Below are 24946 nucleotides of genomic sequence, written 5' to 3' on the forward strand. Positions count from 1 at the left end.
AAGGCATGTTGGTTCTCAATGTGTGGTTGAAAAGAGAAGCATATGGAGATGAGAGAGATTGGGGTAATAAGAAGAGATAGGGCTTGGTTGAGATTAATATTTAATTCTTCCAATCAGAGTTAGAAATAGATTAGGAGATAGGTTTAGAGGGTGATGTGGCGAGTTTTTATTGGCTTAATCCATAATTGACGTGGCATCTTTTTGCCCCGTCATAAAATATATGTCATCCATACAATACTGTTTGAGTTAACAACGTTGAATTGACGGTAGTGGCTCAATTGAAACGCTATTATTGTGTAATAGATGAGATTACAACTTTTAAAAGACGGGGTCTCAAATAAATTTGAGATCAATCCTCAGAGACTAATTTAATAATTAAACCGTTATCGTGTATATACAGGTATGGAAGAGAATGCACACTCACACCCTCTCCGACTTTCACCCATTTCAACACACCCTCGTCCTCAAAATGTTTACACCTGCGCTTTTGAATTTCTAGCTGGCAGTAGTTTGGTCCATGACGCCGTTAGCTTGTGATGGAATTGACCTTCGCAAAACAAGAGTCGGTGGATTACGAATTAGGCCATAACCGCTGTTGGGATATACCGACCGACATCTTTTATGCCGACTCACCCTCGAGCCTGTTCGACCGATGTCCGACTCTACCGACCACACCGACCGACGACTGCCGACAGTAGCCGCTGACATTATCCGACCGAAGGTATGTCGGTCGGACAGACCTGTCCTATTTCCGACTAGCCGAGTGACAGAGCCTAGATTACCGACCCACTGTCGGACGGGGGTGGCAGCCGACGTCCGACTCCCGCAATGCACCAAACCAGCCGACGATGTCCCCGAATCTTCACCCCATGTCCCGCAGCCGAATGCCGACGTATGGTCGGTCAGCTCCCCCAAATGTCGTACGACTGCTATGGACTGCTGTCCTGACAAGGACATGCGATGTGACCGCCCTGGGGGCATCGTCCTGCCAAGGACACAGGTCAGCTCCAGTGATTTGACAGCCCATGGTGACTTGTCAGCCCGCGCAACTCTGACAGCCTCCGGCAATTTGACAACTCCCCGGTTGTCTGCGCCATTAATGGCGGAACCACGTCGTGCTCTACTATAAAACGGGGAGGGCAACAGTGTTGGAGGAGGTTTTTCGAAGCCTCTGAGCTCTCTCTCTCTCACCCTCTCCCGCTGAGCCCCTGTTTCTTTTCTACTGTTGCCTAGTCTCCTCTCTGATTTGACCGTCGGAGGGTCCCCACCGAAGGCATCTCCGGTCAGTGTGGACTTCTCTTGCAGGTGCTCGTTCCCGACGACCAAGCGACGAGGGGATTGGCCGCAATAGGTTTGGCGCGCCAGGTAGGGGGGATCACGACCTACACAGAGCTTGAAAAATCTTTTCGAGATGACAAGAACCAGGGCTTAGCGATCAAGAGCCACCGGATCGGCGAGGCACTCTTTCCATTGGGAAGAGGCCTCTCCTCCACCCTCCATAACGGAACCCAGCTCTCCGCATCCTGTGGTGACCACGGAGGCACAGATCGCGGCGATCGTGCGGCAGATGACTGTGCTGACGGATGCAGTCAAGAGCCTTCAACAACAACCAACCCGGTTGCCACACTCGTCGGCGGGGCAACCGGCGACGCACCCGATGCCGTCCAGGAGCAACCGCCGGCGCCCGCGTCAGTCTCCGTCTCCACCCCAGGAGCAGCCGTCTCAGCACTCCCATCGAAAAAAAGAGAGGCGGCCACAGCGTGACACCCACCGATCTCAGCGACCCTCTCCTTCCCAGCTGAAGCGAGCGAGGAAGGAGAAGCGACCGAGGACACCGTCCGCCTCTCTCTCAAATTCATCGGGAGACTCAACCCCTGGGGTCTCCCAACACTGACGGATCGACGACTACGAACGTAGGTTCGAAGAAATCAACCGTCGGCTTGCCCAACTCCAGGTGGACAGATAGAAGTCTTCGAACGAAGTCGACTTTCAGACCACCCAACCTCTCTTCTGACTCATCCTCGACGAGCCGATTCCTAGTCGATTCAAGATGCCTCATGTGGAGCTTTACGACGGCTCCACCGATCCAGTTGATCATCTGAAGAGCTACAAGGCTCTCATGACGATCCAAGGGGCAACCGATACCTTCCTCTGCATCGGCTTTCCCGTCACACTTCGCAAAGCTACCAGGACCTGATACTCCGGCCTCCACTCAGGGAGCATCCACTCCTTCGGGCAGCTCGAGTATGCTTTCGTGGTCCATTTCAGCACCAGCTGGAAGCCGTCACGAACCTCGGACAGCCTTTTCTCCCTCAAGCAGGGAGAAAATGAGATGCTCCGACACTTTGTGACGCGATTCAACACAGCCATGCTTGAGGTTCGGGACCTTAACAAAGACATGACCATCTCGACCATGAAGAGGGGGCTGAAGAGGTTTCGATTTACATACTCCTTGGACAAGACCCTCCCCCGAACATATACCAAACTACTGGAGCGCGTATAAATACATGCGCGCAGATGAAGGAGCTTCTGACCGGTGCCTGACTGAGACCAAGGGCCCGAAGGAGAAGCGAAGGAAAGGTCGGGCTCTTGTCGAGCCTAGCGGGCCCCCGACCGACAAACAGGTCTCACCCCAGCGACAGAGCCCGAGATCGCCCCGACGGCAGAGTCCAAGACTGATGCGTCACAGGTATGACTCATATTCTCCTCTCTCTGCTCCTCGTGCGCAGATTTTGATGGAGATCGAAGGAGAGAAATATCTGCGACGGCCTCCGCCTTTGAAGGCAAAAGACCTCGACCGACGAAAATACTACTGATTTCATCGGGGCCACGGCTACAACACTGAACAGTGCATCCAACTCAAGGATGAAATCGAGGCCCTCATACGCCAAGGGTATCTCAAAAAATTTCGAAAGAACCCACCAACTCGACCCATCCCCGACCGACGACCCCAACCGACTAAAGAGACAGCAAACAACCAGCCTACGACCGGGGTCATCAACATGATCTCAAAACGACTGGACCAGGGGACGACCGCTGGAGGGGAGTCAACGAAGAAGCTGCGCCAAGATGATGTAATTACTTTTACAGATAAAGATGCTCGAGAAATCCAAACTCCCCATGACGACGCAGTTGTTGTCTCGACAACAATAGCAAATTATGATGTAAGAAGGATCCTTGTTGATAATGGAAGTTCGACTAATATTTTTTTCTACTTGATCTTCTCCCGAATGCGACTGTCGGTTAATCGGCTCGAGAGAGTCTCTGCACCCCTAGTAGGTTTCGCTGGAGATGCTGTCACAGTGGAAGGAGAAATTATTCTCCCCATGACAGCTGAAATCGAACCACGATAAAGCACCATCCACCTAACCTTTGCAGTCGTCCAAGTACCTTCAGCCTACAACGTCATATTTGGAAGACCCAGACTAAATACCCTCAGAGCGATAGTCTCGACCTACCATCTGCTGGTTCGATTTTCGATCAAAAATGGAGTCGGAGAGATGCGCGGGGATCAACAGCTCGCTCGGCGATGCTTTCAAATCTTTGCTCAAAGCAATGAAGCGAAGGACTCCCTGACGGCCGACAAGTTGGACCAATGAGGAGAGGAAGAACGGGGCGAACCGGCCGAATAGCTGGTTTTCGTCCCAATAGCGGAGAATCCCGAACAAGTGGTCTGGGTCGGATCCCAATTATCTGATCCTGAGCAGCGGCAGCTAATAGAGCTGTTGAAGGCCAATACCGACGTATTCGCTTGGTCGGTGACGGATATGTCCGGCATCCTTTCGGAGACGATGACTCACCGACTCAACATTGACCCTGGAATGAGGCCGGTGAGGCAGAAGAAGTGGTATTTTGCTCTCGAAAGATAGAAGACCATCGACGAGGAAGTGGACAAGCTACTCGAGACGGGTTTTATCAGAGAAACCACGTATCCCGATTGGCTCGCCAATGTTGTCATGGTGAAAAAAGCCAACGGGAGGTGGAGGATCTGCATCGACTATACCGATTTGAATCATGCCTGCCCAAAGGATAGCTTTCCACTTTCGAAAATCGACCAGCTGGTAAACGCGACGTCCGACCATCGACTGCTCAGCTTCATGGATGCCTTTGCTGGATACAATCAGATCCGGATGGCACCCGAAGACGAGGAGCACACAGCCTTCATGATCGCTAAGGGCCTTTACTGCTACAGAGTAATGCCCTTCGGACTGAAAAATATCAGAGCCACCTACCAGCGACTCGTCAATAAGGTCTTCAAAGATCAAATCGGGTGCAACATGAAGGTGTACGTAGACGACATGCTGGTGAAGAGCGCGCAGACTTTAGATCATGTCCAAGATCTCAAAAAAATTTTTCGCACTCTTCGACGACATCGGATGAGGCTGAATCCGACTAAGTGCGCCTTCGGAGTGACTTCGGGAAAGTTCCTCGGGTTTCTCATTTTTCAATGAGGAATTGAGGCCAACCCTGAGAAGATAAAGGCGATCGTCGACATGCGGCACCCGGATACCAAAAAAAAGGTACAGCAGCTTAACGGAAGGATCATCGCGCTCAGTCGATTCATCTCTCGGTCGGCTGAGAGATGCCTCCCGTTCTTCAAAACCCTGAGGCAGACGAAGGACTTCTCTTGGCCGGACGAGTGCCGGCAGGCCTTCGAGGATCTGAAGAGATATCTGACCTCCCCACCACTGCTTGTAAAGCCAGAAGTTGGAGAAACACTATACCTCTACTTGGCAACCTCCCCAGAGGTGGTTAGCTCGGTGCTCGTCCGGGAGAACGAGAGCCGAATTCACCAGCCCATATACTACACCAGCAAAGTGCTCCATGAAGCTGAAGCTCGGTATTCAAAGATGGAGAAAATGATATTCACCTTGATCGTGTCTGCACAACGACTCCGTCCGTATTTTCAAGCGCACGCTATCGTGGTCCTCACCGACCAGCCCTTGAGGACGATCTTGCATCGCCCCGACACATCAGGACGACTGGCGAAATGGACGGTGAGGCTGAGTGAGCTCAACATTCAGTACCGACCGCAACCTGCCTTGAAAGCCCAGGTTTTGGCTGACTTTATTGCGGAGTGCCCGACAACCGACCAAGGATCGGAAGGCGGGAGCTCCAAAGAGGCTGCAATCTCCGAACCTGACCCCGGGTCTACATGGGTGTTGCACATCGACGGAGCTTCCAATGCTCGAGGGAGCGGGGCCGGGTTCCTGCTCACCAACTCGGAGGGAGTGGTTACCGAGTATGCCCTTCGATTCGACTTCAAAGTCTCCAATAATCAAGCCGAGTATGAGACGCTACTCGCTGGCTTGAGAGTAGTGAAGGAGCTCGGGATCGACAGCCTTAGAGTCTTTTCCGACTCTCAGCTGATCGTAAGATAAGTTAAAGGTGAATTCGAGATGCGGGACCCGACCATGGCAAAATATTTTCAGAAGGTGAGAGATCTCGCGGCACACCTCAAGTATTTTGAGATCTTCCACATTTTCAGGTCAGAGAATGCTCGGGCCGACGCATTCTCCAGGCTTGCGACGTCTGCCTACGATACTTTGGGCCGGACACTTGTGGAGAGTCTCGAGCAACCGAGCATCGATAGGACCGAGGAGGTGCTGCAACTGACGACCGAGCCGACCTGGATGGATCCGATCGTTCAGTATCTGACCGACGAAACTAGCCCTGAAGACCCCACGAAAGCCAAACAACTCCGATGGATGGCCTCCCAATATGTAATGATGGACGGCCGACTCTACAAAAGATCGTTCTCCCTTCCCTTGCTAAGGTGCCTGGGACCGACTAACACGGACTACACGCTCAGAGAGGTGCATGAAGGGATTTGCGAAAATCACTTGGGGGGCAAGTCCTTGGCCTACAAAGTCCTACAGCAGGGTTACTACTGGCCCACCATGAAAAAGGATGCGGCTGAGTTGGTTCAGAGGTGTGAGCCATGTCAGAGGTACGCTAACATATAACACCAACCTGCCAACCAAATCACTCCCATTGTTGCCCCGTGGCCCTTCGCCTGGTGGGGAATCGACATACTCGGTCCTTTCCCTCCGGCGTCTGGCCAAAGGAAGTTCATAGTCGTCGCAATCGACTCTTCACTAAGTGGGTGGAAGCCGAACCTCTGACGCAAGTCACCGAACGAAAGATGGAAGACTTCATCCAGAAGTCCATCATCTTCAGGTTCGGACTACTGCACACTATTATCACCGATAATGGACGACAATTCGACAATCGAGACTTTCGAAAGTTCTGTGCGAGATTTCATATCGCCCATAGGCTCACCTCGATCGGACATCCACAGTCCAACGGCGAGGTTGAAGTAACCAACCGAACCATTCTGCATGGACTGAAGACCCGACTGAATGAAGCCAAAGGCCTCTGGGTCGAGGAATTGAATTTCGTCCTGTGGGCGTACCGGACGACACCCCGTGCTCTGACCGGAGAATCTCCTTTCAGCTTGGCCTATGGGATGGAAGCGATGATTCCACTCGAGATCGGGCTACCATCGACTAGAGTTGAGCAGTACTGCGAGCCGGGCAACTCCGAGTGTCGGAGAGCCGACTTGGACCTCCTACCCAAACTCCGACACGAGGCTCAACTCCACATGGCTTCCTACCGAAAAAGAGTGGCCCGATACTACAATGCTAAGGTTAAGCCGAAGTTTTTCAGGCCCGGAGATCTGGTCTTAAGGAAGGCGGAGGTTTCGAAGCCTCTGGATCAAGAAAAATTATCTCTAAACTGGGAAGGATCCTACAAGATAGCGGACACCTACAGGCCGGGAGCCTACCGACTGGAGACTCTAGAAGGAATGGCCGTTCCCTAGACTTGGAATGCCGACAACCTGAGATTGTACTATCAGTAAACTCTGTGTGCCCTTGTTCGGAATACAAACTCAGTTTCAAAGCTCCGGAGTCTAGAATTTCGGCTCTCCGATTGTGGGCCGGCGCTCACCAGTAGTACGAGCCCCGACGCCCCGACTTGGGCTCAACGTTTCGTTGGAAATCTGCGGCCCGATCGCCGACGATGCGTCGGACTCTTACGAGAATCGATATATCTACGTTGGTGGAAGGCCGGCGATGGCGGTGAAACCCTCCTAAGTTGAAGCCACGCTCCTTCCACAGTCAGCTCTCGAGCAAGACGACCAGCTAACTTGCCGACTTGGCTTCGGCCAAGAAAGGCAAAACATCGATGCGACCAACGTCGCGTTCGCGACATACCGATCAGGTCACGATCGGTCGAAGGGTATTTGGCTTACCACCGTTTATCACACGTCGCGACGTATACGCCCGACAAAGAATCGGGCAACGGATGATCGACTTGTCATCGTCATCTTAACCGAATGCGTCAGACACTATTCAGACTCTACGGGATGATCGGGTCAACGAGCTACGCCCGAGGTCGGTCGACACCCGACTCGACAAACACACCCGACTCGACAAACATGCCCGACTCAGGTCTGGGCAATGGACGCTCGCCTTAGACTCTCGACTATCGGATCGTATGACAGTCAGGACGTCGATCTATAGTCGGAGCTCACTCTGCTTTTATCGTGGCGCGCGCTATTGACTGTCTCAGCTTACTACCCGAGATCCTACCGAACGTCCTAACAAGGTACGTCGGGTCTACGACTTATACGCTCGGGGGCGTTTCGGCGAAACATACATTCCAAGATACACTCCAGGGTGCATAAAAGGAAAAAGTTGGAAAGTTCTCAATTTCATTCAAGTGTGAACTGAGTTTACAAAATTGGGCCGAAGCCCCGATTATAAGTACACTAGATAAAAACAGAAAATAAAAGATGCTCCGACTACTCGTCGGAGTCAACTTCTTCTACCGGGAGAAGTTCGGGGGTGATTGGTGTGGCTGCTCGGGCCGGAGTAGCATCGGGGGTCGGAGCCGCCTCACCTTCGGTAACCTGATCCGGAACGACTTCCTCCACGGCAGTGTGATCTCCCGACAACGGGTCGGCCACCTCTTCCGCGGCTTGGCCCTCCGACCCTAGGGAAACGACGTTGCTGAGATCAAGCTCCGGATACAGGCCCCGGACTGCCTCCCGGACGTCCTCGTACCCCACTCGGTACGAAGCGAAGCCACTCTCCAGGAGCTCCTCGCGATATTTGTCGGAGCCGTGGAAGTCCTCCACCGCCCGACCTAGAGCCTCTCTCGCCGACTCCGTCTCTGCCCTCGCTATGTCTGCATCGGCTTGAGCGGTGGACAAATTCTCCTCGGCCTTGGCGAGATTCCCCAGACTCACCCGGAGTTGCTCACGCTCGGCTTTGAGCTCACCGACGCAACCATCCCACTCGCACCGCAGCCGGCGAGCGGTACAGGACTTTCGTTTGACTTCCTTGCGAGCCGACTGTAGTTCGACCCCCGAAGCAGCCAGGACATCGGTAAGACGGGAAATCTCCTCCTCAAGTCGGGCCTCACGGTTGACCGACTGCTTCAGCTGCTCGACCACTGTCGCCTTCTCGGCCTCGGCCCTATTCTTCCAGACTGCCCAAAAATCACCGAACCTCCAATACCCGACCTCCAGCTCGGACATATTGTAGATCAGCTGCAAATAACTGGCCGATCGTCAGAAGACCGAACTGATAGAAGACAACGATGAGAATGAAAAGTGAAGGAGAGAAGCTCAGCTGGATCATGGTCGGGTAGAAGGAAGAAAGCATGTCGGACACCCACCGATTCTTCATGATCTCCCGATCGGCCGGGAGAATGGTTGCCTGACATAATATCCTGGCCAAATCATGGTTGGCCAGGGCCGACGCTCCTTCGGGAAGTTGGACGTCGGATGATGCGGCACGGCCTGCCGACCATTTGTCATCACCTGGCGCCATCTGAGCCTTCCCTCATTCGGCCGCCCAGGCCCTGAAGTCAGGAAAAGATGGGAGGCTCGAGCTCCACTGGGTCCCTCCCGAAGCCACGACGGCCGCTGACGCAGGTCGTTCGGGCTCGCGTGTTTCGGCCCGAACCTCTTCTGTGAGCTGTGCAGCCGACACATCTTCGGCTGCTCCCTCGGCCGCCTGTTCCTCGAATGATGCTTCGGGAGGCATCGTCAGCACCGACAGTGCAATAACCGGCTCATGGCCTGATGCACGTTTGGAGTCAGCTGTGCTCCCGTCACTGCGGGGTCGGTCGGCGATGCTGTCTGGGGCCTCTTAGGAGGCCGCGAGGGCCCGGCCCCGATAGCCGGCCTCTTCCTCACCGCATATTGCCGAATGTCGGCATCCGTCAGCCTCACCCTCGGCGGCATATCTGCAATTTTAACAGAGGATCAGCACCAGTCCAATGATAGAGAAAAAAGACAAAAAATGACAGACCGAGATGTACCTAAACGAGGAACCGAGCTTAGGCCGGCGTCGTACAGAGCTTGCTCGGTGACGAGCTCCCTCTGCTTCAGCACCGAGATATCCTTCAGTCGGTGGAAGTCCTCTCAGTCCCCGTCCTCCACCCGACTGTTCTCATTCGGTTGAGTTCGGGGGTCCCCCCAGCGGGAAGGGAACCTCCAAGGAAGCGGAGAAGAAGCAAAAAAAAATTGGTTCTTCCATTCGTGGATTGACAATGGAAGACCAGTGATAAACGAGAGACCCTTCCGGAGGTTGAAGAACCACCACCCTCGGGCCTTCGGGTGGGGTCGGAGGACAAAGAATGCCCGGAAGAGGGAAATACAAGGATGGGTCGGCAAAAGCCGACACAACAAGGTGAAATTGATTACCAACCGAACTGAGTTCGGCGCCAGTTGCGCCGGACAGAGCCCGTAGTAATCCAAGATGTTTCGAACGAACTCCAAAATCAAAAAGCGAAGATCTGTCCGAAGATCCTCGACATAGAAGGCCACCTGGCCTGAAGGCCGGTTGTTAACCCTACCCTCAGCCCCAGGGGCAAAGAGCTCAAACTACTCTGGGATACTGTATTGCTCCCTGAGCTGTTCGATGTTTGCCCCCGAAAGTGAAGAAACCTCCACCTCCGGGGTCACCGTGAGTCGTTGGTCGGATTTCTCGACTGACTTCCTCGCGGAGAGGTTCTGGCCATGATGCTAGAACCAAGGTCGGAAGAAGAAGAAGAAGAAGAAGAAAAAAGAAGGTCCAAAGAAAGCGAAGGAAGCAAAAAATATGAGGCAAAAATTTTGAGGAAAGCTTCTCGAGGAAGGAGACAAGCACAGCTACCTGGAACTTGGAACCAGGGGACCACTCGACCAGAGTCTTGGCAGCAGGGCTGTGAAAAGTGGAGTTTTGGATACATGTGACTCTATATATAGTGCCCCTCGACGGCCGGGATGAGAGCACGCCCGATGAGGGTCTCCCAGATTTTGATACGTGGCAGCATCTGGACCTTCTCTCGGTTCGATGATTCGACGTACCTACCCCAGATCGAGCCACGTCGCCTCCATCCGCCTGAATGGGTTCGGCCCAATGGCCCCCTGCCACATGGTGAAAAAATCACGTCTCAGGATTTACTAACCGACGGCGGTTTGCGTTCCCGAGGAGACGGCGGAAACGGCGGTTCCTGTCCCCAATGGGACATCTGACACCAATGAGACGTCTGACGCTAATGGGACGTCTGACACCAATGGGACATCTGACGCCGAACCGATCATTGGTACGGTCGCCAGAATCGGAGCATGATGTGATGGTATCCACTCCTTTCGTCCGAAATCGTTGCCCACGCGGGAACGCTGGCCAGCACGACATCCGACTCAGGAGTGGGGGGGGGCAACTATTGGGATATACCGACCAACCCCTTTTACGTCGATTCACCCTCAAGCCTGTCCGACCGATGTCCGACTCTACCGACCGCACCGACCAACGACTGCCGATAGTAGTCGCTGACATTATCCGACCGAAGGTGTGCCGATCGGGCAGACCCATCCTGTTCCCGACTAACCGAGCGACGGAGCCCAGATTACCGACCCACTGTCGGGCGGGGGTGGCAGCCGACGTCCGACTCTCGCAATGCGCCAAACCAGCCGACGGTGTCCTCGGATCTTCACCCCACGTCCCGCAGCCGAATGCCGACGTATGGTCGATCAGCTCCCCCAAACACCGTACGACTGCTATGGGCTGCTGTCCTGACAAGGACATGCGATGTGACCGCCCTAGGGGCATTGTCCTGCCAAGGACACAGATCAGTCCCAGTGATTTGACAGTCCACGACGACTTGTCAGCCCGCGGCAACTTTGACAGCCTCCGACGATTTGACAACTCCCCGGTTGTCTGCGCCATTAATGACGGGACCACGCCGTGCTCTACTATAAAATGGAGAAGGCAACAGTGTTGGAGGAGATTTTTCGAAGCTCCTGAGCTCTCTCTCTTTCTCACCCTCTCCCGCTGAGTCCCTGTTTCTTTTCTACTATTGCCTAGTCTCCTCTCTGACTTAACCGTCAGAGGGTTCCCGCCGAAGGCATTTCCGGTCAGTGTGGACTTCTCTTGCAGGTGCTCGTTCCCGATGACCAGACGACGAGGGGATTGGCCATAACAACCGCAAATGCCCCTAGCCCACCTTGTCAGGCAAGATCTCATCCTTTTCCACGACGTTTTGGCAAGCATCCACCCTCTCTCTCTCGATTTCCATCCCAATCTCAGAAAATTTTGTCTCACCCACCATGTTACGGAGAGAGATGACTCTGCTGATGTGGAAATGGAAGGGGACATTGTGAAGGAGGAAGAAGAGGAGGGGAATGGACGAAGAGGAGAATGTCGGCACTCGGCTGTGGTGGCGAAGTTGAGGAGGCTCGGTGGGTTCCAAGATCCGCAAAGCTTGCATCTTGGGCACATCTACTTCGCCTTCCCCAACTCCGTCGTCTTCGGCCACGCCGTACACATGTCCCGCTACTCCTTTGGTGCCACACTCGCCGCCTAGTTCCCTGCACCCAATGCAGATGTCATCATCTTCATCCCTGACTGCAGATTCTCCGCTGCCCTCGGTTTCGCCGAGCCTTCCGACATCCCTTTCCAGAAGGCCTTCATCCGCTCCTACTACATTGGCCGCACCTTCGTCGACTCCTCCATTGTCGGCGGCACCACTCGCCCAGGCCCAATTCTTGTGGTCCCCTTTCGATATCCAAACAACAGTGCCATCGGCAGGGATTCACAACAAACATCTATATGATCAGCCGGCTTCTTACATAGTTACATGGCACTGCCAAGGACCAACACCGCATCCTCTCCGGTTTGCGAGAAACACAAGATGGATCAATCCGTGGCAGGCATGCTATTCTGAAATACTCTGGGCGGCTTCCACCATCTCCCAAAAGGTGCCATAAATTACCATCTCATAAGTATTTTAGCTTTCAACGTATGGTCGGCTACTTTGGCTAAATACAAAGCAGCAGTTAGCTCTAGAGACCCGCATAATGTAAACACAAAACAAACACAATTCTACCCCATCGACACCCAACTAGTTCGAACAAATCATATAAGATAAAACATCAAGGAGAACATATGATGCACCTTCGTTTCCCTCTCGCAGAGAGCCATATTTTCTAGAGGGCGGTAAGTTACAGTGGAAAAAGATGCAGAACAACTACTTGCGAGTGAGAAAAAAACATAGCAATTTTAAAGAGCCTTAACTGCATATCCAAAGAATGTACAAAATTCATTTTCTTCTTCTTCAGAAAAAAATAAGACGATAAAGTTATTCATCAGATAAAATCTATTCTAGAAGCATGAGATGTCTATTTAGAATCAGTTGAGGTACCCCGAGGCGATCCTTCTCCCTCTTTTTGATATTTAATAACTTACAAGTCCTCCTGATATTTAATAATTTACAATTTAAGACGACAATTTTTCACCAAATACAATTTACATAACTCGTTACCAGGTATATGAATTATGCCCATGTCGATAGCAGATCAATCCCTACAGCTTGTCTGCTTAAAGGAACAAGGTACCGCCACGCTACAAATCTCCAATATTTTAGAGCTTAAAAACTTCGATTCTTTTGAAATTCAAAACACTCTTGTCGTCTACTGCAGCATGATGCAGCTCCACAATTCCTTCCTGCTCTGCCCAATACTTGGAGATTTAGATCTAAATACCTTGTGCTAATGGTCCCAATATTGTTTTCGAGTAGATAAAAAATAACAGATCAAAATGGTGTCTGACACAGTGGGCATGTCGACTTGTGAGACGTTGAGAACCACTTGTACAGGCAAGCAGAGTGGAACTTGTGCTTACAAGTTTTGCAAGCCAGCCGGGGAAGACTATGATTAGTTGTGTGGATGATGCTGTAACAGATAGGGCATTCCTCAACACCTTCAAACTCTTTGTCAAAATTACTCTTCCAGATGCGAATTGCCTCAGCTATCGCACCATTCTGCACAAAATAAGAAATCAACTTAAAAACTCGTCTGCCCGGAAATTGATTTAACATATTTGACAAAAGACCAGAAAAAAAATGTCCCCTTATTTATAAGCATGAATACAAGAAAAGATTCAAGGGACATAAGAATTTACTGACCATAACAGCAATTAATAAAAAGCGTTACAAGAGTACAAGATGGATAACTATTAAACCAACAGAAAAAGTGCCTTGACAATAGGAACAACAACCACAACCACAATCACAACAATAACAATTACAACCACATGAATGAAAATACAACATTAAAGCTAAAAGCAGTACTTCAACTAAGTGGAATGGCAACCCAACATCAACATAATAATTCACTGAGATGATGAATAGCTGGTATAGGGGCAAAAGTCATTTCATGACTATGTATACAGTTTTAGCGCATCCGATGCAGCTACCATTTTATTTTGACTGTCATGATCAGTTATTAAGTGCAAATGCATCTTTTAGAAAACATCTATGTCAGCAAGACATGCATCTAATTTGTGGAATCCATACAGCTTGGAGATCTTCACAAATTCCACATATCTCAGAAGAATGGGAAAAGAATAACCTTGAAGTTGCCAAAACAAGGCCAAAGAAGTTTATAAATTCTGAATGCTAGATTTTAGTTGTTGGCAACAAGGATTCAGATCCTAGCAGGATGTCCCACAGGATAATGGGATGAGAGTATAATTTCATGTGTTGAGACAGGACCATCCCACTAGCGTCCCAACATCTTGATCAGGATGTCTTGAGCTATCCTCTATCCCAAGTATCGGGATGCCACGACAGTAGCGCATCCCGTTCCATGGAAAAGTCGAGATAGCCCCATCCCACGAGATTTAAAACTTTGATTGGCAAAGCATAAAGCCATCTAGGAACCACTTCAATAGAAACAAAAGATGACATGGTGGAATTGCAACACTTTTTTGACAAATACAACATTTCATACTAAAGGTTCTTATTCTGATTGGATAGGCTCTCCATGTTGATTATAGATCAAAATACATCAAATGTTGGAGGTAATTGGCCATGACAATAAGCAATGTATAAGTGCAATATCTATACATATCCAAAGATATGCAGCCCTATTTTCAACTCTTGCGGTTGCTTTCTCTACTGAACATAGATCCCAAGACCAGTTGAAATTGAACAATAATTAGAAGGAAATGAAACTCCTGCAAAATATGTTGAGGTTGCCAGTCACCTTATTGGATAAAACATGTAGTAAACCATATAATATGTAGAGGGCTCAACAGGCCAACATGTTTACATAGGCATTGGGAAGAAATTATTTTGACAGATGCTGTTCCAAGCTCTGCAGCTGCAACCCCTTCTTGTTTCTTTTTTCTCCTCCATGTTTTGTTTTCTTTCTTCCTTCCTCTTTTCTTCTTTCTTTTCTGTTTTTACTGGCATGCAGGGGTGGGTGGCAGGTTAGTACTGTTTAATTTGTCTTATAACTTACAAAAACCATGATCATTTCGCACACCGGCATATCTGCAAAATTGATGACATGTACCATGTTCCTTCTCATTTCTGCTTTTTAAATTGTCAAACACAACTAAATGCACTAAAATAAGAGGCAATGTTGTCTAGACACTAAAACTTATGCCTAGCTTAACTCTTAATACATAGTGCGCTCAATACAATAAGATTACATGACTCCTAAACTTGAAAAAGGCAGGAATAACATAAAAGAGGCAACGTTGTACTAAAACATTATCATACTGTAATTTTCTAATGGATGCCACATCAGGAACCTTATGATGAAGCTTTAACTTCTCCAGTGTTTGTGTACTAAGAAGTCCTTCATTCTTTTTGATAATTTAGCAGATATAAACAACTTACAAGAGGTTCTCTTGATAAAATAAGAGGATCATCTCCAAAGGAGACCCCCAGATCAAAGAATAGTTTAATGTCCAACTGCCACAGCCAGTTGACACCAAAACTGACCTTGGAAAGTGTAAGCAAACAAACTGCTTTTTAACAATTGCATAATCAAAGAACAAGCAAACAGTAAGGCAACCAAGGAATATAAATGAACCAATGAGTACGCACACATGGAAATCAAGGTCCAATTCTTCTTCTTTTTTTTTTAAAAAAAAAATCTTAGAAAAAAAAAAAAAAACTCTAGCACATAAGCCACATAGAAAAGTACGTGAATCTGTTTACTTTTTGCCATCCTTGTCACCTTGAGTCAAAAAGGATCATCACATCACCTAATGAATGGAAATAATAGATAATGAAAAGCGATGGCTAGAACTACATTTTAAGTAGCATGAAGTATGCATAAACAAGCACAAAAATGGATATTAAATAACCTGATTGCGAACAAATGCCGTTAGGGATAGCAACCATTTTCGTTGCTTCACTTCACTGATGCCCAGACTTCTTGTGCACTCAACATCCACAGGACGCAATGGGTAACAACTGGGAAGGCAAATTACAAGATCCATTCCTGTCTCCTCCTTTTTATAGGTAGCAATAATTTCATATGCTGTTCTATTCACACTCACTGAGAAGTTCTCATCAGCAGTAACAGTCTCTTTTACCTGCTTGGATAAATATTTAAAACTAATGAGGCTCAAACATTTCTAGAAAAGCATGTTAGTCATCTACCAATGTAGTTTTTGAATAAATATTCCTTTACAGCGCCATTCAGAAATTTTTCTAGATAACACATTGAACTTCTAATTTACAAGAATTGCTGTTGATAAACAAAGAGAGGTCCACAAGAAATGGTGTATTCCTATGTCTCCAAAACAAGAATACCATAAATTCACAATTTTTAAATCCACCACTAAATTTCAGTCCTTAATCTACAATTTAGTTTTAGGATGTACCAGTGTACAAAAACCACAAACACATACATCATGAAAAGGAACTTAGTGGTAAACACGATAGCATCATCCTTATCTCATTATACTAAACAAGAGCTAGCCTGCCAGGTTGACATTCAAATCAGAATATTAGTTTTGCTTTGATGGTTGAGAAAGATGTTTGCAATATTATTGGCAGAGTTTCGAAGTGAGCTTAGCTAGAAAGATGCCCTTGAAAACATATGCTGCAAGGATCTATATTTGAGTTCTTAAGAAAGACATAGCTTTATGTCTATCCTAAGTATGTTAAAGAATATCTGTCTCACATTGATGATGTTTCCTGGAAATATATAGCTTAAAATAAAGGTCTCGGTCCTTGATTCCATTAAATCAACAATAAATGCATCATATATCCTTTAATATATCAGACAACTGTCACATAAAATAACGAGCTTACAGTTCTTTGGAAAAAAGGATAAAATACATATAATTTTGTTACAAGCCAACAAAGATTACATACTAAAGAACAGCAAAAAAAAAAAAAAAAAAAAAAAAAGGAGAGAAGACACTAAATTATCAACTGCCCCTTCCCCCAAATGATACATAAAAGAAGGAAAAATGATACAAAAAAAATATTTAGACCAAACCTCTCACAGTAAGAAGGAAGAAACAGCCTACATAAATTGCACAAACTATATGCAATGGAATACAACAGCCAAACAGATCTCAATCTGTTCTAATAAGTGAGCACAAGCAACTTCCACTAGAGCTCCTACAAAAGTTAACAGAATCTGTTTCTATAAAAACGTTGGACTTTGGCCACTCATCTAACCCATCCCTGAAGGCTTTTAGAAAATAAGACCTCTCCACCATTTTCTTTTTCTATTTCAATCATTCCCTAAAGATTGGAGAAAAATATGCAGATTGGCTGGAATTTCATGCTAGATGACACTTAGTAACTCCAATATCAGAGCCAAGACTTGCTGGTAAGGCAATCATAAGCATCTCTCTTTCGAGTTCACAAAGCAGGATGACATCAGGGAGTCAGCCCCACTTTTATCAATTTTAACATAGGAGGTTTTTCCACAATCAAGATTTTATTACATGTGAACCTTGAACTCTACTCAACTAAGCCTTATTCCCCAACTAGTTGGGGTTGGCAGCATGAATCCTTTTCCTCCGTTCTGTGCTATTTAGGGTCGAGATATCAAATCACTCATTCGTACTGGTGCAACTCATGGTCTACATTATACATGTCAAATCATCTAAGCCATCCTTCCCTCAATTTGCCCTATATGTGATCCTTGAGTCATCTAAAATTCTTTCATTAAGTGGGGCTTCTCAATTGTCAATGATTTTATAATATAAGTTAATAATAACCTGTTTTTTCAGTTCCATCCAATGCCTTTAGGGCTCCCCTTCGCTAAAAGCATATTTCTAGATCTTACTTGACATTCTTTATGCTTAAGATATAACACTTGCAAGTTTTCAAACTTGTAAGATAAGAGCACTGTTATAAGGGCTTTGATTTTTTTATAGTCTCTTCATGGGGAAAATTGCATCATGCAAAAACTTTTAGTTAGGAGATATTTTTTTTTCCTTTTACTTTCCTCTCTAGATAACCATTAAGCATTTTGCATATCCCATTCAAACTTTTGAGAATCATATCAACATTTGTTAATATTGGATGCATTCAATGCAGAAGAAATAAGTCTGTTACATGTTGCTGAAACAGAGTATTTTTTAGAATATATTAGTCTGCTTTAGAACAAATTGTTGGTCAAGACCAGGTACCTGAGATAACTCGTCTAAAAGAAGTGGAGGACTACACCATGCTTTTGTGAAATACTCAACGGCAGATGAAAAAGAACGGTCACGCAAGCTAGTAAACCAATTGCGCACATAAGAAGGTAGAAGTCGAATAATCATTCCATATATTGCACCAGAAAGTGAAGCCATCCGCTCGGTCCCAACAGGCCAAAGTGACTCTACATATACAAATAAAGAGCACGTACTTATGGCATGCTTAGCGGCATTTGCAGCCTTAGATGTTTCAACTGCAAGCTCAACATCCTTTTTCTTTACGTTACTTGCACCCAACTTCATAGGAACATGTTGGAAAATGCAATCTATTATTGTTGAACTAACAGAGTCTTGTATATACTGAATCAATCTTTCCCTTGCTGTGGAAGAAGATGGCAGCGAATGTAGATAAGACAACAATAGAGCCCAGGCAAGAAAGACATTTACCTGCACATGGAAAAATGCTGGTATATCAAGACAAAGGAGGAAGGAAAATGCTGATAAGTATAAAACAAAAGATCAAATGTTTTACCCTGTCTTGTGCTACTAAATCCATTTCAAAAAGTTCAGCAGCTGGTTTCTGGATCACGCATGCGATCTCATCCCTCAGACAGAAAGACTCTTCCACAGATGATTCAACACTATGCGACAAGTCAGACTCTTGGTTTGCAATTGCATTTCCATCCAGGCAACCCTCTTTAACAAGCGACAGATGACTTATAGGTTCTGAAGAAAGTAAACTATAAGCAGCAAATTGTAAAGAATAGATTGGTCTGGAGGAAAAAAGAATTGCATACAACGAGCTAACTGAGCCCTTGCTAAGAGCCCATAGTTCCATGGACTGCACTGCTGCATTTTTAACATGATCAGGTGAATTGATAACGAATGATGCAACTAGCCCCCAAAATTGTGAATAAGCAAGCCGACTTGAGGCTACAATTGATGAAGCCTCTCCACCGCATGAACTAGCAATGGCTTCAGCAACACCAGCTGCAAAAAAAAGCCGAAGAATACTTGCCACTGTCCGATCTTTAATATAGGCCCACTTCCCCAATCTTATTGACTGCAAAACTTCAACATTATCTGCTACATGGAGTTCATCAAGCTGGAAGAGCAGACATAATATAATCACAGCAGTATGGGAAATATGCATTTGTAATGGATCTAAAGCCTGAACTGCTATTTCAAGCTTCCTTTTTATTAGTTCCAAGTCCTCTGTTGCTGGACAGTTTATTACAGCATCATCTATATTCTCTGCTATTTCCTCCATTAGACAAACAGATGATTCAATCCATTTATGTGATTTATCTAACACAAAGTTCCAGTCATCTTCATCAAACTCCTGCCAACAATACCCAACTGAAACTGCTGTTAGCTTTGCTTGAATCATCTGTACTAACATCAAAGTAAATGAACCTTCATTGGATGATGCAGCAGAAGACATCTGATTAGAAGTTGTACAAGCATCATAGCAGCATCGCTGCCTTCGGAACAAACTCAACAATAAGTGTCTCTCCGGATAGCCAATATCCCTCAGCAGCTCAACTTTGAATTTTCCAATACTTCCTACTACACTTAAAGGATAACAAGATATGACAACTTGAATCCATTCTTCCAGATCTGCAACAGGAAGCAAAAGGATTTTACTAATACATGACAACAGTGTATATAATCTAATTTAAACTACAATGAAAAGAAGATGAGCTCACCTTGCTGTCCTGTTTGCCCCGAGCCCAAAGAAGGGAATGATAGAGCTGTCTCAAGCCAACTCAAGATATTCTTACTCACTAAATCATCCCTTGCAGTAACCAGTGAAACATCTTTTTTAGCTTCATTAAACTCAGAGCTCTCTAGTAATGGCCGAATAATAACACCAAGAACAAAAGGAAGAATTCTTAGACAGGGTCTATTTACAGTTGTAGTAATAAAAAGTTTGCCTAATACATGTTCAAAGAACACATCAGCTTCACTCTTTCCCCAAATTTTGTCTTTGATGAATAGTGTTGATAGCAAGGAAATTAGGGCACGCAGGAAGGGATCCTGAATATTCTCAATGTCATCATCTGAAACAGTCCATGCATTAAATGAGATCCATTGGCTAAAAGCTCCGTGCACAAGAGCACCATCAAGCAATATGTTGACTACAGAAGACACTACATTTATCACAGAAGAGGATGTTTCACTTTCTGCATATTTGCTCAGAGAAGGTAAGAATGAGTCTGAAGCACAGCCTGCTTTCCAGTTCCATGTGCAAAGTAGCTCAGCTGCAAGCCATGCTCGCGAGCAAGAAGAAAAGCATGAAACAAGTTCACTGGTAGGTGATGCTGTAGAAATATGCATTTCCGGAACACCAGCAATCACTTTGCCCACTCCAAGACTTGAAATAATCTTGTCAACAAAAGCAATAAATTGATGATGCCTCAGGTCCTGCAAATTATCATAAAAATGTAATGCGTCAACATCAAGGTATCTTTACTAAAAGGTGGATGTGGACCCTAATCACTAAACTAAAAATGCAGTAACTATCGACCATCGAGTAATGATATTTCTCAGGTCATAGAAAAGTATATAGATGCTTTCTTGCAGAAGCATAATCAAAAGGTGGATAAACAGATATTTAAGAGAAAACAGTAGCCATGAACCAATTGTGAATATGATACCTAGAAACCCATTATCAAGAACTATTGCTACGTCTAAGCAAGAATGCACTCAAATGCAATGAAAAGCACTGCTTACATGATCGGAGAAAAAAATATGCTGATACAGAATAAGCGTCCAAATCCCAAAATAAGGAAGAAAAATGCCATCAGCAGTTAAAAGTGTGCTCTTCTGACAGCCAAAAAAAAACAAAAAAAATCAAAACCTAAAGAATTTCTACATGAATTGACTTGTCATAATTGTATCTTCTGTAAGGTGTATCTTCATTACAGCGCACGCAGTGTGACAACAATGAAAGCATAATATATGAAGTCTGTAACCTCAACAAAGTTCAATTAAGAAAATGAAGATCCATTTAAGATAACCACAAAAAGCTCACAACTCTTTCATCATTTCCATCTTCCATGAGCAATTGAAATCTGTCTCATACATGTTTCTCATTGGCAGGTTATATTCAGCTGTTATAGGAACATGCCTTGGAGACTGTCGACTGGTCATTGATGCTCATCATGGGATGTGTAGCTAGATTTAGTTTTTCAATACTACAAAATTCTGATTGGCATCAAGGTGTTTGGTGTGTCAACATACACTTTCCAGAAAATGCTTTCAGGTCTTTAGCTTATCAGGAAAATTTCCTATGGAACAAATAAGAAAAAGTTAAAGGGCGTTTTTGTTATGAAATTGAGCAAGGAAAGGTGAGTTGGGAGGGATATAAGGTAAAAGAACGAAAAGTCACTAGGACAGGTATAATTTTTTCCCCTGCCCCCTAACATGGAGGACCACATAGGAAACTTGGACAGTCCATGTTACTAAATAGAGATTGAAAATTAAATACCACCAAATAATGATAGAAAGAGTATAATCATCATGTAGTAAATGTCATAAAAACTTTATGAAAACATAAACCAGCTTATTAAACATTATACATATACTTCCATATATACATAAACACACATATATAAAGTATGGTCTAAAATATGGACTATGGACATGCTGGCATCTTGGGTTTCTCGAATATTTGTCTCACATCCATCTTGACACTTGATACCTGTTGCAACTTTTCAACTAAAGTTGGATAAGTGCGACTAAGCTAAAGTTTTCCCAGCATAGCTAGGACACCTCTTCTGTTGTTGTTGTTGTTTTCTTTTATGTTTAACTTAATCCACATGTCGTCAACCAGTTGTTCACTAAACACTCCATGGGAATCAAAATTTCAATTTATTTTCCATTATGAAAGTTGTTGTGAGCTGATAAAAAAGGTTCACTCTGATTTGACTCAGTTTAACAAAATGAAAATCTAAAATATTCACCATAAAACAAACATTCTTTCAGCTAAAAATTAATAATCTGAAGTTGAACAGCACTAACAAAAAACATGATGTATTTTAAGTATTTATTATGAAATCCAGAATATTAGGCAAATGATGTGATAACATAACATGATGATGATGGCAATAGCAATGATAATAGTTGTAGACTTGTAGTAATAATAACAATAACAATGATGATAATGATGATAAAGCTGAAAATAAAATTAGGGATTCTTACATTAGTGCTCATATCAACTGTCTTGACTTGCATGTCGGCCGTCCTAGTTCCATCGTGGAAAAGAGGAGCAACCCACAAGGGCCAGGATCTGCTCTCAGATAACATCTGGTCCAACAACATTTGCAACTCTGTATGACCATGACAGATGACTTCCAACATACTCAAAAACCATTCAGAGCACAAAGCAGACACTGAATTTACACTTAAATCAGTTGTTTCAAATACAGCACATTTTATGGTCTGAACTAAAATGTTTCCCAACCTTGATGTGATGCTTGAGCTGAGGCTTCTCCAGAAAGAGGTACTTATCTTACGGCGAAAAGCATGCATACTGCTTCCAAGAGCCAACTTAGCACTAGCCTGCTCTTCTGAGTTATTATTTACCACATCTCTGGATGCTGATACAGATGTCTTGGCATCGGCATCATGTTTACAACTTTCTGAACTATCATCACCTAAATGTGATGTCATACTACATTCCCAGTCAATGATGAATAAAGCTGCCAAAATGGAAGAAATCAAAGTGCAATCCTCATCAAGTAGCTTCAAGCAAAATATGCTACCCTCGAGAACTTCAAAAGCAAATCGAGCTCTCTCAAACTGGATAATGGAAGATGGTTCCTGTATATGTGAGAAGTCCATGGATCCATCAGACAGCAACAAAGAGCATGAAAACTTTGCCCAGTGAAAAGGCGATGTACTAAGGATCAATGACAGATTTTTCAAAATTCCCTTGAATATTATCGTTTGTGCTTCTTTAGAAAGAAAGCAGATCTGATCATCTTCAATTGCACCTCCAAGTACAGCACTGCAGAAAGATACAATCACATGAAGTAGAAATATGAACAGGAACTGCATCACATAAGAACAAACAATAGTTCAAGTGCTAGAAGGAATGAACATTATATCATCATAGAAAACTGGATGCTGTTATCAATCATGCAATTCCTTGGTACAAACTACAGAATGAAAAAAATCAAGGTGACTTGTTTCTGTCAGCTGAACATATATTTTACTAAATTGGTCATTTGATCACCCAGTAACAAGCAAAGTCTAATAAAGATAAGTGTAGCTGTTACAAGGTGGCAACTCATGTGGAGCAGTATATTAAATTGAGGAATTCCACATGACTATCATTTTCCCATCCAATTTTTCTTGTCAGTCATGAAAATTAAACATGCCTTCTCTCTCAACAGTCTGCAGTGAGGAAAAAAACTAGAGTAAGGGACCTAAGGGTCATAAAACCAATCCGTGAATACTACATGTGAATGAGCGGAAAAATAAAAGCCATAACCATAACCAGCATTCCTTGTCTAGACTCTAGAATGCTTTAATTATCTTATTCCCTCACTTTAGATATTACGAGTATGTACCTGATGCCCTAGACAGAATAATTTAAAACAGGTTTAAATTCAAATGTCAGTGGTATTGTAACAACTGGATCTCAACTCTTCATTGACTTCTTGCTGGAAGTTGAAGTTTCAATTAAAGGTGTTCAAATTGCAGATGCTTAATGTGTCAGTTGGTAAGCATTCTCTAAATTATCAACACAATTTGCTAGAGAAACACTTTTCCTGTAGAAATTCATCAAGAACATCAATAATCTTTCTACCACAGTTGCTGGACAAAAGGTGCAGGATGAGGCATACTCAATTGTCAAAATATCCAGCATGGTTTAGCATGCTCAAAAAACCAAGTCCAAACTACTGGATTTTCTAGCTAATGGAGAATAGTCCATGAAATATTTCCTAGCATGAGCAAAGAAACCTAAATTACCAATGCATTATGAAGGAGATTTCCTACAATTTTTGTTGTAGAAGTCAGCAGCTATTGTATACAATGTATTACCGTAGAAATTTTGCATGGCCAACTTCTGAAACAGAATGACAGGCAACAAAAGTTGCTACTGAATCTAACAGGTTGTGCCGCCAGTTTTCTGGGAGAGAGCCATTTTTCTGCAAATGTCCCAGCTTCTTGCTACTGATTCTTTGTCTCACCTTCTCAATGAGAATTGCCAACAATTCGATATGATTGAAATTGTCTGAGGACTCAGATACAGAAAAATCTTCAAGTTTTGTAGCATAGGTAAGGATCGAACACCATTGTTCGCAGAAACATTCATCTTGAACTAAAGCAATCAATAAATCAAGTTTTGAATTGCTGGAATGACTATAACCATGAAAACACCAAGGAATAAAATCATCATTGAACATTTGTAGAAAATCCTTCATTTTTGACTCAACATCACGTTCATCAGTTGTTTGACCACCGTATGAGAATATTGTTACAGGTCCAAATATTTCAACTAATACAGACAAAAGACTGACAACATCTGGGGAGTCCTGCAGTTAAGAAGCGTTAAACCAACATCCATTACATTTGTCTATGATGGGTAAATACAGCAACTTCATGGCTGCTAGACACATGATTTATAGTTCCACAAAGGATATAGCATCATGTAATGCGACAAAAATATATTTAGATTAACTACACTCGAAGCAACAAGTACGTAATGCACAAATAGAAAAACAACCGATTAACTAAATTTAATTCCTGATGCAGCTATGGCTTGGGAAATAAATAAATTATAAATTTACAACAATAAGTTCATTAAAAAGTTTAACATCACCCATTTCCTCAGATGTACAAATTGAATAATCAATCACCTACAATAGATATAATGCACTTCACAACATTACAAGCAAGAATGATTCTCTATTAGTATCTGATAGAATGAACATTTTTTTCTTCATCTGATACTCAATTAAGTGCCTTTCTACAAT

General features: G+C 44.9%; 1 protein-coding gene across 3 annotated transcripts in view; it reads right to left on the reverse strand.

Moving 5' to 3' along the window:
* Positions 1-12572: 12572 nt before the first annotated feature.
* The window catches only part of LOC105044771 (E3 ubiquitin-protein ligase listerin), a 28784-nt gene continuing 16410 nt past the window's right edge, over positions 12573-24946 (reverse strand). For 2 of the 3 annotated variants that reach the window (XM_029264485.2, XM_073257310.1), the window contains 7 exons: positions 24012-24505; positions 22164-22971; positions 19667-20384; positions 18490-19577; positions 17949-18404; positions 15657-15887; positions 12637-13317 (listed from right to left, as the gene is read on the reverse strand). In XM_029264485.2, the coding sequence (XP_029120318.1) occupies positions 13090-13317; positions 15657-15887; positions 17949-18404; positions 18490-19577; positions 19667-20384; positions 22164-22971; positions 24012-24505 (4023 nt within the window). In that variant the 3' untranslated portion in view covers positions 12637-13089. Of the gene's footprint in view, positions 13318-15656; positions 15888-17948; positions 18405-18489; positions 19578-19666; positions 20385-22163; positions 22972-24011; positions 24506-24946 lie in introns of all 3 variants that reach the window. The other variant, XM_010922777.4, reaches the window with a different exon arrangement.

The sequence above is a fragment of the Elaeis guineensis genome, chromosome 5, assembly GCF_000442705.2.
Source record: "Elaeis guineensis isolate ETL-2024a chromosome 5, EG11, whole genome shotgun sequence".
NCBI lineage: Eukaryota > Viridiplantae > Streptophyta > Magnoliopsida > Arecales > Arecaceae > Elaeis > Elaeis guineensis.